Raw genomic sequence first — 12,902 nt, forward strand, 5'->3', positions numbered from 1 at the left:
TGGAGGTGCCGTTGTGTGATCCCGTTACTTCTGCATTGGAGGAGGCACAGAACATTACTGGAGGTGCCGTTGTGTGATTCCGTTACTTCTGCATTGGAGGAGGCACAGAACATTACTGGAGGTGCCGTTGTGTGATCCCGTTACTTCTGCATTGGAGGAGGCACAGAACATTACTGGAGGTGTCGTTGTGTGATCCCGTTACTTCTGCATTGGAGGAGGCACAGAACATTACTGGAGGTGCCGTTGTGTGATCCCATTACTTCTGCATTGGATGAGGCACAGAACATTACTGGAGGTGCAGTTATATAGATCCCGTTATATTGAAGGTCCCATTTGTGTGTGGGACACTTTTAGACAGATTGATCTGGTTGCAGAGTTTTTTATTGCAGGGTTTTCCTCCCATTATTTGTGACTTCATAATCAGAATGAAGTTTTCTGCTGATTAGTTGATGTCGGGGGTTGGGTGGTTGTCTGAAGGCCAGTATTGGAGGTTGTTGGAATATTCCTTTCGGAGTTTCATCCTCTGTTATGATGGGTTGTAAATCTTTGATTATCTTTCTTATCCCTTCAAATGCTGCATTGTGTGTGGTGAGTAGAGGTACGCGGCTATTTGTTTTTTTCTCTTTGTATTGGAGAAGATTTCCTCTTTGGGGTTTATGCCGGTGTTGATGGTTTGGTCTTTGTAACCTTTCTTACAGAAGGAGTTTGCTGGTGTTCTGAGATGTTTATCTGCGTCTTTTAGGTCTGAACATATTTGGGGGTATCTGATGGCCTGGCTGTGTATGATGGCCCGTTTAGTGTGTTGGGGGTGAAAACTGGAACTATGGAGGTAGCTGCATCGGTCAGTCAGTTTCCTGTATACCAGGGGTCCCCAAACTACGGCCCTCCAGTTCAGGAACTACAATTCTCATCATGCCTAGTCATGTCTGTGAATTTCAGAGTTTTACAATGCTTCATGGGATGTGTAGTTCTGCAACAGCTGGAGGGCCGTAGTTTGGGAATCCTTGCTGTATATGAAAGTATGAAGCTTGTCATCCCTGCTGTATATGGAAGTATGAAGCTTGTCATCTCTGATGTATATGGAAGTATGAAGCTTGTCATCTCTGATGTATACTATGGTGGTGTCTAGGAAGCTGTCATGCCTGTTAGAATAATCCATTTTTAGTTTGATCGATGGGTGAAAGGTGTTGATCAATGAGTAAAACTGTTTTAGATTTTCTTCACCTTCTGTGCATATGATGAAGATATCGTCGATATAGCGATCACATCTGTATGGATTTTGTTGTTTGCTGTTCAGGAATTTGTCCTCCAGATCATCCATAAATAAGTTTGCATATCGGGGTGCCATTTTACTTCCCATAGCCCATACATTGGAGAGAGATGTCATTATTGAAAGTAATAGTGTGTAAGAATGAATCTGATGAGCTGTGTAACATCCTCAGCACTCTGTTGTTTGGGGAGGATGCTAAGAATTTATACTACAGTCCTACGACTCCCTCTGTGACTATCACCCCCCCTATATAGCTCTCCCTCTGTGACTATCACCCCCCCCCATCTATAGCTCTCCCTCTGTGACTACCACCCCACCCCCCCTCTATAGCTCTCCCCCTGTGACTATCACCCCCCCTATAGCTCTCCCTCTGTGACCATCAACCCCCCGTCTATAGCTCTCCCTCTGTAACTATCACCCCCCCTATAGCTCTCCCTCTGTGACTATCACCCCCCCCCCCATCTATAGCTCTCCCTCTGTGACTACCACCCCACCCCCCCTCTATAGCTCTCCCTCTGTGACCATCACCCCCCCCCCATGTCTATAGCTCTCCCCCTGTGACTATCACCCCCCCTATAGCTCTCCCTCTGTGACCACCAACCCCCCCCCCCCCCCGTCTATAGCTCTCCCTCTGTGACTATCACCCCCCCTATAGCTCTCCCTCTGTGACTATCACCCCCCCCCCCATCTATAGCTCTCCCTCTGTGACTACCACCCCACCCCCCCTCTATAGCTCTCCCTCTGTGACCATCACCCCCCCCCCCCCATGTCTATAGCTCTCCCCCTGTGACTATCACCCCCCCTATAGCTCTCCCTCTGTGACCATCAACCCCCCCCCGTCTATAGCTCTCCCTCTGTGACCACCAACCCCCCCCCCCCCGTCTATAGCTCTCCCTCTGTGACTATCACCCCCCCTATAGCTCTCCCTCTGTGACTATCACCCCCCCCCATCTATAGCTCTCCCTCTGTGACTACCACCCCACCCCCCCTCTATAGCTCTCCCTCTGTGACCATCACCCCCCCCCCCATGTCTATAGCTCTCCCCCTGTGACTATCACCCCCCCTATAGCTCTCCCTCTGTGACCATCAACCCCCCCCCGTCTATAGCTCTCCCTCTGTGACCATCAACCCCCCCCCCCCCCTCTATAGCTCTCCCTCTGTGACCATCAACCCCCCGTCTATAGCTCTCCCTCTGTGACTATCACCCCCCCCTGTCTATAGCTCTCCCTCTGTGACTATCACCCCCCCCTCTATATCTCTCTCTCTGTGACCATCAACCCCCCCCCCCCCATCTATAGCTCTCCCTCTGTGACCATCAACCCCCCCCCTCTATAGCTCTCCCTCTGTGACCATCAACCCCCCCGTCTATAGCTCTCCCTCTGTGACCATCACCCCCCCATCTATAGCTCTCCCTCTGTGACCATCACCCCCCCCTGTCTATAGCTCTCCCTCTGTGACCATCAACCCCCCCGTCTATAGCTCTCCCTCTGTGACCATCACCCCTCCCTGTCTATAGCTCTCCCTCTGTGACCATTAACCCCCCCCCCCCCCTCTATAGCTCCCTCTCTGTGACCATCACCCCCCCTCTGTCTATAGCTCTCCCTCTGTGACCATCACCCCCCCCCCCCCCCGTTTATAGCTCTCCCTCTGTGACCATCACCATCCCCCCCCATCTATAGCTCTCCCTCTGTGACCATCGCCCCCCCCTCCCCCCCATCTAAAGCTTTCCCTCTGTGCCGGCTGGTTGTTCCTGGTGGAACGGGAGACCCGGGCAGAGCCGCGGGAGGGGGGGGGTCGTCCCCTCCCGCTCGCCGGGGTAACGGTCGAGCTTCTCCGGAGCTGCATCGGTCGTTACCGCCGAAAAGCCGACCGCCGGCTCTATACAACGGTACTGGGATGATGCCTCTAGCTAGAGGCATCATCGCGGTATACTCACGCAAATTCAGCCGACGTACCCATACGTCACTTTGCGGTAAGTGGTTAAAATTGCTAGAAAATGACTTAGAATCCCCAAACATTATATATATTAGCAGAGACTCTGGAGAATAAAATGGCGATGTTTGCAATCTTTTATATCACACGGGATTTGCGCAGAAGTCTTTCAAATGCAGTTTTTTGGGAAAAAATATATTTTAATGAATTTAAAAAAACCTAAACAGTAAAGTTAGCCCCATTTTTTGTATAATGTGAGAGATGACGTCACGCAGCGAATCGTAATCTTTATTCTAAGCAAAAAAATCGTGATTCTCATTTTACCCAGAAGCGTTCAGCTCTAATGTCACCTTCCTCCTCCCACAGACGGGGGCCGTCCTCTTCCTCCTCGTCACCGTCATTGTCAACATAAAGCTGATCCTGGACACCCGGAGAGCCGTGAACGAGGAGGACATCGACCAGGACTACGGTGAGTGTGATCCGCAGGGGCGGAGCTTAGAAACCACGTCTTATCATTGGGTGATATCTCCGATAATCCGGTCTTCTCTCTCCTCAGAGGACAATGTGCAGAACGTGGAATTTCCCCGACGAGCCGCCGGGGGGAAGAAGGCTCTGGATGTGGAAATTTATTCCAGCCGCTCCAAGGTCTACATTGCCGTGGATGGGACGGCGGTGAGTGCCAGGGACATTGCGGTCACAGTCCTTTCCGCGTGTTACAGAGGTCCCTCCCCCCCCTCCTATGGGACGACAGTGAGTGCCGGGTAACACTGCAGTCACAGTCCTTTCCGTGTATCAGAGGTCACAGAGTTCCCCATCACAATAGAGGTCCTCCCATCACATCAGAGGTCCTCCCATCACATCAGAGGTCCTCCCATCACAATAGAGGTCCTCCCATCACATCAGAGGTCCCCCATCACATCAGAGGTCCCCCCATCACATCAGAAGTCCCCCCCCATCACATCAGAGGTCCCCCCATCACATCAGAGGTCCCCCCATCACATCAGAGGTCCCCCCATCACATCAGAGGTCCCCTCCATCACATCAGAGGTTACCCCATCACATCAGAGGTTACCCCATCACATCAGAGGTTACCCCATCACATCAGAGGTTACCCCATCACATCAGAGGTCCCCCCATCACATCAGAGGTTACCCCATCACATCAGAGGTCCCCCCATCACATCAGAGGTTACCCCATCACATCAGAGGTCCCCTTATCACATCAGAGGTTCCTCATCACATCAGAGGTTCCTCATCACATCAGAGGTCCCCCCCATCACATCAGAGGTCCCCCCATCACATCAGAGGTCCCCCCCATCACATCAGAGGTCCCCCCCATCACATCAGAGGTTCCTCATCACATCAGAGGTTCCTCATCACATCAGAGGTTCCTCATCACATCAGAGGTTCCTCATCACATCAGAGGTCCTCTCATCACATCAGAGGTCCCCCCATCACATCAGAGGTCCCCCCATCACATCAGAGGTCCCCCCATCACATCAGAGGTCCCCCCCATCACATCAGAGGTCCCCCCCATCACATCAGAGGTCCCCTTATCACATCAGAGGTTCCTCATCACATCAGAGGTCCCCCCATCACATCAGAGGTCCCCCCATTATATCAGAGGTCCCCCCCCATTATGTCAGAGGTCCCCCCATCACATCAGAGGTCCCCCCCATCACAATAGAGGTCCCCCTATCACAAAAGAGGTCCTCCCATCACATCAGAGTTCCTCCCATCACATCAGAGGTCCCCCCCATCACATCAGAGGTCCCTTTATCACAGAGTTCCTCCCCATCACATCAGAGGTCCTCCCCATCACATCAGAGGTCCCCCCATCACATCAGAGGTCCCCCCCATCACAATAGAGGTCCCCCCATCACAAAAGAGGTCCTCCCATCACATCAGAGGTCCTCCCATCACATCAGAGGTCCCTTTATCACAGAGGTCCTCCCCATCACATCAGAGGTCTCCCCATCACATCAGAGGTCTCCCCATCACATCAGAGGTCCCCCATCACATCAGAGGTCCCTTTATCACAGAGGTCCTCCCCATCACATCAGAGGTCCCACCATCACATCAGAGGTCCCACCATCACATCAGAGGTCCTCCCATCACATCAGAGGTCCTCCCATCACATTAGAGGTCTCCCCATCACATCAGAGGTCCCACCATCACATCAGAGGTCCCACCATCACATCAGAGGTCCCCCCCCATCACATCAAAGGTCCCCCCCATCACATCAGAGGTCCCCCCATCACACCAGAGGTCCCTTTATCACATCAGAGGTCCCCTTATCACATCAGAGGTTCCCATCACATCAGAGGTCCTCTCAGCACATCAGAGGTCCCCCCATTTTATCAGAGGTCCCCCCATTTTATCAGAGGTCCCCCCATTATATCAGAGGTCCCCCCATCACATCAGAGGTCCTCTCAGCACATCAGAGGTCCCCCCATTATATCAGAGGACCCCCATCACATCAGAGGTCCCCCCCATCACATCAGAGGTTCCCCATCACATCAGAGGTCCCCCCTTTATATCAGAGGACCCCCCATCACATAAGAGGACCCCCCCCCATCACATCAGAGGTCCCCCTCATCACATCAGAGGTCCTCGCTCCCACCTATCACTTTAGAGTTTCCCCGCATCACATCAGAGGTTGACCCCCCCATCACATCAGAGGTTCCCCCCCATCCCATTACATCAGAAGGCCCCCCATCACATCACAAGTCCTCCCTCCCCATCACATTAGAAGTCCCCCCCATCACATCAGGGGTTGACCCCCCCCCCATTACATCAGGGGCTCCCCCTTGATGTGCTGGCCATAGAGGGACGTCCTGTGGTCTTGATGGGCTGGTCATAGAGGGACGTCCTGTGGTCTTGATGCTCTGTCTATAGAGGGACGTCCTGTGGTCCTGATGCTCTGTCCATAGAGGGATGTCCTGTGGTCTTGGTGGGCTGCCCATAGAAGGACGTCCTGTGGTCTTGATGTACTGTCAATAGAGGGACGTCCTGTGGTCCTGATGCTCTGTCCATAGAGGGACATCCTGTGGTCTTGGTGGACTGCCCATAAAGGGATGTCCTGTGGTCCTGATGTGCTGTCCATAGAGGAACAACCTGTGATTTTGATGCTCTGTCCATAGAGGGATGTCCTGTGGTCTTGATGCTCTGTCTATAGAGGGACGTCCTGTGGTCCTGATGCTCTGTCTATAGAGGGATGTCCTGTGGTCTTGATGCTCTGTCTATAGAGGGTCGTCCTGTGGTCTTGATGCTCTGTCTATAGAGGGACGTCCTGTTGTCTTGATGCTCTGTCTATAGAGGGACGTCCTGTGATCCTGATGCTCTGTCCATAGAGGGACGTCCTGTGGTCTTGATGCTCTGTCCATAGAGGGATGTCCTGTGGTCTTGATGCTCTGTCTATAGAGGGTCGTCCTGTGGTCCTGATGCTCTGTCTATAGAGGGTCGTCCTGTGGTCTTGATGCTCTGTCCATAGAGGGTCGTCCTGTGGTCTTGATGCTCTGTCCATAGAGGGACGTCCTGTGGTCTTGATGCTCTGTCCATAGAGGGATGTCCTGTGGTCTTGATGCTCTGTCTATAGAGGGAGGTCCTGTGGTCTTGATGCTCTGTCCATAGAGGGACGTCCTGTGGTCTTGATGCTCTGTCTATAGAGGGACGTCCTGTGGTCTGGATGCTCTTGTCTATAGAGGGTCGTCCTGTGGTCCTGATGCTCTGTCTATAGAGGGTCGTCCTGTGGTCCTGATGCTCTGTCCATAGAGGGACGTCCTGTGGTCTTGATGCTCTGTCCATAGAGGGACGTCCTGTGGTCCTGATGCTCTGTCCATAGAGGGACGTCCTGTGGTCTTGATGCTCTGTCTATAGAGGGATGTCCTGTGGTCCTGATGCTCTGTCTATAGAGGGTCGTCCTGTGGTCCTGATGCTCTGTCTATAGAGGGACGTCCTGTGGTCTTGATGCTCTGTCTATAGAGGGATGTCCTGTGGTCCTGATGCTCTGTCTATAGAGGGTCGTCCTGTGGTCCTGATGCTCTGTCTATAGAGGGACGTCCTGTGGTCTTGATGCTCTGTCTATAGAGGGATGTCCTGTGGTCTTGATGCTCTGTCCATAGAGGGACGTCCTGTGGTCCTGATGCTCTGTCCATAGAGGGACGTCCTGTGGTCTTGATGGGCTGTCCATAGAGGGATGTCCTGTGGTCTTAGATGTGCTGGCCATAGAAGGACGTCCTGTGGTCTTGATGTACTGTCAATAGAGGGATGTCCAGTGATTTTGATGCTCTGTCCATAGAGGGATGTCCTGTGGTCTTGATGCTCTGTCTATAGATGGACGTCCTGTGGTCCTGATGCTCTGTCCATAGAGGGATGTCCTGTGGTCTGGATGCTCTGTCTATAGAGGGTCGTCCTGTGATCTTGATGCTCTGTCCATAGAGAGACGTCCTGTGGTCTGGATGCTCTGTCTATAGAGGGTCGTCCTGTTGTCTTGATGCTCTGTCTATAGAGGGACGTCCTGTGGTCCTGATGCTCTGTCTATAGAGGGATGTCCTGTTGTCTTGATGCTCTGTCCATAGAGGGTCGTCCTGTGATCTTGATGCTCTGTCCATAGAGGGACGTCCTGTGGTCTTGATGCTCTGTCTATAGAGGGTTGTCCTGTGGTCTTGATGCTCTGTCCATAGAGGGTCATCCTGTGGTCTTGATGCTCTGTCCATAGAGGGTCATCCTGTGGTCTTGATGCTCTGTCCATAGAGGGACGTCCTGTGGTCTTGATGCTCTGTCCATAGAGGGTCATCCTGTGGTCTTGATGCTCTGTCCATAGAGGGACGTCCTGTGGTCTTGATGCTCTGTCTATAGAGGGTCGTCCTGTGGTCTTGATGCTCTGTCTATAGAGGGATGTCCTGTGGTCCTGATGCTCTGTCCATAGAGGGTCGTCCTGTGGTCTTGATGCTCTGTCCATAGAGGGACGTCCTGTGGTCTTGATGCTCTGTCCATAGAGGGTCGTCCTGTGGTCTTGATGCTCTGTCCATAGAGGGATGTCCTGTGGTCTTGATGCTCTGTCTATAGAGGGTTGTCCTGTGGTCTTGATGCTTTGTCCATAGAGGGAAGTCTTGTGGTCTTGATGCTCTGTCCATAGAGGGACGTCCTGTGGTCTTGATGCTCTGTCCATAGAGGGACGTCCTGTGGTCTTGATGCTCTGTCCATAGAGGGACGTCCTGTGGTCTTGATGTTCTGTCCATAGAGGGAAGTCTTGTGGTCTTGATGTTCTGCATGTTTACAGTTTTGTGTGTTGCAGGTGTTGGAGGATGAGGCCCGGGAGCAGGGAAGAGGAATTCACGTCATCGTACTGAACCAGGCCTCGGTATGTCGCAGTCATGTGTTTTTTTTCTGCCATCTTTATCATATTCTGATTTTCCCAAGTGATGTGACTATTTTTCCTGCAGGGTCACGTGATGGCAAAGAGAGTTTTTGACACATATTCCCCACATGAAGATGAAGCAATGGTTCTGTTCTTAAACATGGTGGCCCGTGGCCGTATCCTCATCTTTACTGTCAAGGTCAGTTCTGGGTGGGGGGCTTCCTTATTTGGAGACTAGAAACTGTAATTTGGGGGGCTTCCTGATTTGTCGGCTCTTAACCATCGCTTGGGGAGCTCCCTTGCTGGGGGACTGGAAACCATTGTTTGTGGGGGCATCCTTATTGGGAGACTGAAAACTATTGCTTGGGAGACTGGATACCGTTACTTGGGGGGGAGGCTTCCTTATTGGGAGCCTGGAAACCATTGTTTGTGGGGGCATCCTTATTGGGAGACTGGAAACCATTGCTTTGGAGACTGGATACCGTTACTTGGGGGGGAGGCTTTTTTATTGGGAGCCTGGAAACCATTGTTTGTGGGGGCATCCTTATTGGGAGACTGGAAACCATTGCTTTGGAGACTGGATACCGTTACTTGGGGGGGAGGCTTCCTTATTGGGAGCCTGGAAACCATTGCTTGTGGGGGCATCCTTATTGGGAGACTGGAAACCATTGCTTGGGAGACTGGAAACCATTACTGGAGGGGGGGAGGCTTCCTTAGTGGGAGCCTGGAAACCATTGCTTGTGGGGCCATCCTTATTGGGAGACTGGAAACCATTGCTTGGGAGACTGGAAACCATTACTTGGGGGGGAGGCTTCCTTATTGGGAGCCTGGAAACCATTGCTTGTGGGGGCATCCTTATTGGGAGACTGGAAACCATTGCTTGGGAGACTGGAAACCATTACTGGAGGGAGGGGGGGAGATTCTTCCTTATTGGGGAGCCTGGAAACCATTGCTTGTGGGGCCATCCTTATTGGGAGACTGGAAACCATTGCTTGGGAGACTGGAAACCATTACTGGAGGGGGGGAGGCTTCCTTAGTGGGAGCCTGGAAACCATTGCTTGTGGGGCCATCCTTATTGGGAGACTGGAAACCATTGCTTGGGAGACTGGAAACCATTACTTGGGGGGGAGGCTTCCTTATTGGGAGCCTGGAAACCATTGCTTGTGGGGGCATCCTTATTGGGAGACTGGAAACCATTGCTTGGGAGACTGGAAACCATTACTGGAGGGAGGGGGGGAGATTCTTCCTTATTGGGGAGACTGGAAACCATTGCTTGGGGAGATTTTTACTGGGAGACTGCAAACCAGTGCTTGAAGGGTGCTACCTTATTAAGAGACTGAATCCCATTGCTTAAGGAGTGCTTCTTATTGGTAGACTAAAAACCATCCCTTGAAGGGTGCTTTCCTATTGAGGGAATAAAAGTCATCCCTTTGGGTGTTCTTCCTTATTGGTGGACTGCAAACCATTGCTTTTGGGAAGGGGGGGGGGGGCTTCCTTATTGGGAGGACTGGAAACCATTACTTGAGTAGGCTTCTTTACTGGAAAGAAAACCATTGCTTGGGGGCTTCCTTTTTGGGAGGATAGGAAGCCATTACTTGGGTGATTCCTCGTTTGGAATACTGGAAAACACTACTTGGGTACGCTTCCTTATTGGGGAGACTGGAAACCTTTTCTTGGGGGGGCTTCCTTATTAGGAGGATTTGAAACTATTGCTTGGGTGTTTCCTTTTTGGGAGGACTGAAAACGATTACTTGAGTAGGCTTCTTTATTGGAGAGACTAGAAATATTTGTTTGAGGACTTCCTTGTTGGGAAGACTGGAAACCATTACTTAGGGGGTTCCTTTTTGGGAGGACTGGAAACCATTACTTAGGGGGTTCCTTTTTGGGGAGACTAGAAATATTTGTTTGGGGGGGCTTCCTTATTGGGGAGACTGAAAACCATTGCTTGAGGGGCTTCCTTATTAGGGGGACTGGAAACTATTGCTTTTGGGGGGGGGGTTCCTTATTGGTAGACTGAAAGCCATCGCTTGAAGGGTGCTTCCTTAATAAAAGACTGTAAATCAATGCTTGAGGGGGGTTATTTTTTAGAAGACTGGATGGAAGCCTCTGATTGGTAGATGGAACAACCATCGGGTTCATAGAGAAGACCTGATGTGGGATTTTGCAGGTTCCATATGTCCCGTATTTCTTCCCTGTTGCAGGACGAAGGATCCTTCCATCTTAAAGACACAGCGAAGAACCTGCTGAAGAGTTTGGGCAGTCAGGTGGCTCCGACGTTGGGATGGAGGGACATGTGGACATTTGTGGTGAAGAAAGGAGGTGAATAGTTTGTGTGTCCGGCACTCCTTGTCATAGCGCCTGCAGTGTCCTGTGTGGTGTACAATTTATCTTCATTCCATCAGGGCAAATCTATGGAGAAAAACACTCAAAGTCACCGGCATTGTCCACCTGGGGAGATCCGGTTCTGCTGAAGACCGACATTCAACTTGTTCCCCCAGAAGGTGAGCTGTGTACGGTCTGCCCCTCCCCCAGAGAGTGAACTGTGTGTGGTCTGCCCCTCCCACAGAAGGTGAGCTGTGTACGGTCTGCCCCTCCCCCAGAAGGTGAGCTGTGTACGGTCTGCCCCTCCCCCTGAAGGTGAGCTGTGTACGGTCTGCCCCTCCCCCAGAAGGTGAGCTGTGTATGGTCTGCCCCTCCCACAGAAGGTGAGCTGTGTACGGTCTGCCCCTCCCCCAGAAGGTGAGCTGTGTACGGTCTGCCCCTCCCCCTGAAGGTGAGCTGTGTACGGTCTGCCCCTCCCCCAGAAGGTGAGCTGTGTATGGTCTGCCCCTCCCCCAGAAGGTGAGCTGTGTACGGTCTGCCCCTCCCCCAGAAGGTGAGCTGTGTACGGTCTGCCCCTCCCCCAGAGAGTGAACTGTGTGTGGTCTGCCCCTCCCCCAGAAGGTGAGCTGTGTACGGTCTGCCCCTCCCCCAGAAGGTGAGCTGTGTGTGGTCTGCCCCTCCCCCAGAAGGTGAGCTGTGTGTGGTCTGCCCCTCCCCCAGAAGGTGAGCTGTGTGTGGTCTGCCCCTCCCCCAGAAGGTGAGCTGTGTACGATCTGCCCCTCCCCCAGAAGGTGAGCTGTGTACGATCTGCCCCTCCCCCAGAAGGTGAGCTGTGTGTGGTCTGCCCCTCCCCCAGAAGGTGAGCTGTGTACGATCTGCCCCTCCCCCAGAAGGTGAGCTGTGTATGGTCTGCCCCTCCCCCAGAAGGTGAGCTGTGTACGGTCTGCCCCTCTCCAAGAAGGTGAGCTGTGTACGGTCTGCCCCTCCCCCAGAGGGTGAACTGTGTGTGGTCTGCCCCTCCCCCAGAGGGTGAACTGTGTGTGGTTTGCCCCTCCCCCCAGAAGGTGAGCTGTGTGCGGTCTACCGCTCCCTCAGGGAATGAGCTGTGTGCGGTCTGCCCCTCCCCCAGGGAGTGATCTATGTACAGTCTGCCCCTCCCCCTGGGAGTGAGCTGTGTGCGGTCTGCCCCTCCCCCTGAGAGTGAACTATGTATGTTCTGCCCCTCCCCCAGAGTGAGCTGTGTGCGGTCTGCCCCTCCCCCAGACAGTGAGCTGTGTGCGGTCTGCCCCTCCCCCAGACAGTGAGCTGTGTGCGGTCTGCCCCTCCCCCAGAAGGTGAGCTGTGTGCGGTCTGCCCCTCCCCCAGACAGTGAGCTGTGTGCGGTCTGCCCCTCCCCCAGACAGTGAGCTGTGTGCGGTCTGCCACTCCCATCATGATAGCAGCTCTGGGGAGAACCAATCATCAGCCTGGCAGGGACATTCTATAGAAGGCTGTGCTCCGCCTCCAATGAGTTCTGATTGTATGAAATGTCTCCGCCCCCTGCAGATGCGGAATGTCATTGGCCGGACACAGAGCTGAACAGGCGGAGGAAACGATTCTGCAGCAAAGTGGAGGGGTACGGCAGTGTGTGCAGCTGTAAGGACCCCACCCCCATCGAGTTCAACCCCATCCCTGTGAGTATGCAAGGCGGCCATTTTCCTGGAGACCAAAATCTCTGCAATTATGGGAGAGGTCCTCTGGATACATGGAGGGTGTCTGTCAGGGTATACATGGAGGGTGTCTGTCAGGGGATACATGGAGGGTGTCTCCCCCCCCCCCCCCCAGTCCACCATGCCAAAATGTAAAAAAAAACAACAACTTCAACATCAACATCAACGCTCACTCGTCTCCCTCCCCCCCCCCCTCCTTTCCTGACCTGCCAGGCTGCATGCCCGGATAAGGGACTGGTATAAATTTTGCGGGGGACCCTACACCGTTATTTTTTTTCTTTTTAATTTTGGCATCATCAGCTGTTGGT

General features: G+C 52.9%; 1 protein-coding gene across 3 annotated transcripts in view; it reads left to right on the plus strand.

Moving 5' to 3' along the window:
• POMGNT1 (protein O-linked mannose N-acetylglucosaminyltransferase 1 (beta 1,2-)) overlaps positions 1-12,902 on the plus strand; it is a gene marked incomplete at its 3' end in the record, with an annotated part of 59,168 nt that overhangs the window by 13,713 nt on the left and 32,553 nt on the right. For all 3 annotated transcript variants that reach the window (XM_082276011.1, XM_082276013.1, XM_082276012.1), the window contains exons 3-9: positions 3,569-3,671; positions 3,759-3,874; positions 8,501-8,566; positions 8,649-8,762; positions 10,765-10,882; positions 10,966-11,064; positions 12,431-12,558. In XM_082276011.1, the coding sequence (XP_082132137.1) occupies positions 3,569-3,671; positions 3,759-3,874; positions 8,501-8,566; positions 8,649-8,762; positions 10,765-10,882; positions 10,966-11,064; positions 12,431-12,558 (744 nt within the window). The remainder of the gene's footprint in view (positions 1-3,568; positions 3,672-3,758; positions 3,875-8,500; positions 8,567-8,648; positions 8,763-10,764; positions 10,883-10,965; positions 11,065-12,430; positions 12,559-12,902) is intronic.

This window comes from Pelophylax lessonae, assembly GCF_965119305.1.
Source record: "Pelophylax lessonae genome assembly, contig: HAP1_SCAFFOLD_191, whole genome shotgun sequence".
In the NCBI taxonomy this organism is placed as follows: domain Eukaryota; kingdom Metazoa; phylum Chordata; class Amphibia; order Anura; family Ranidae; genus Pelophylax; species Pelophylax lessonae.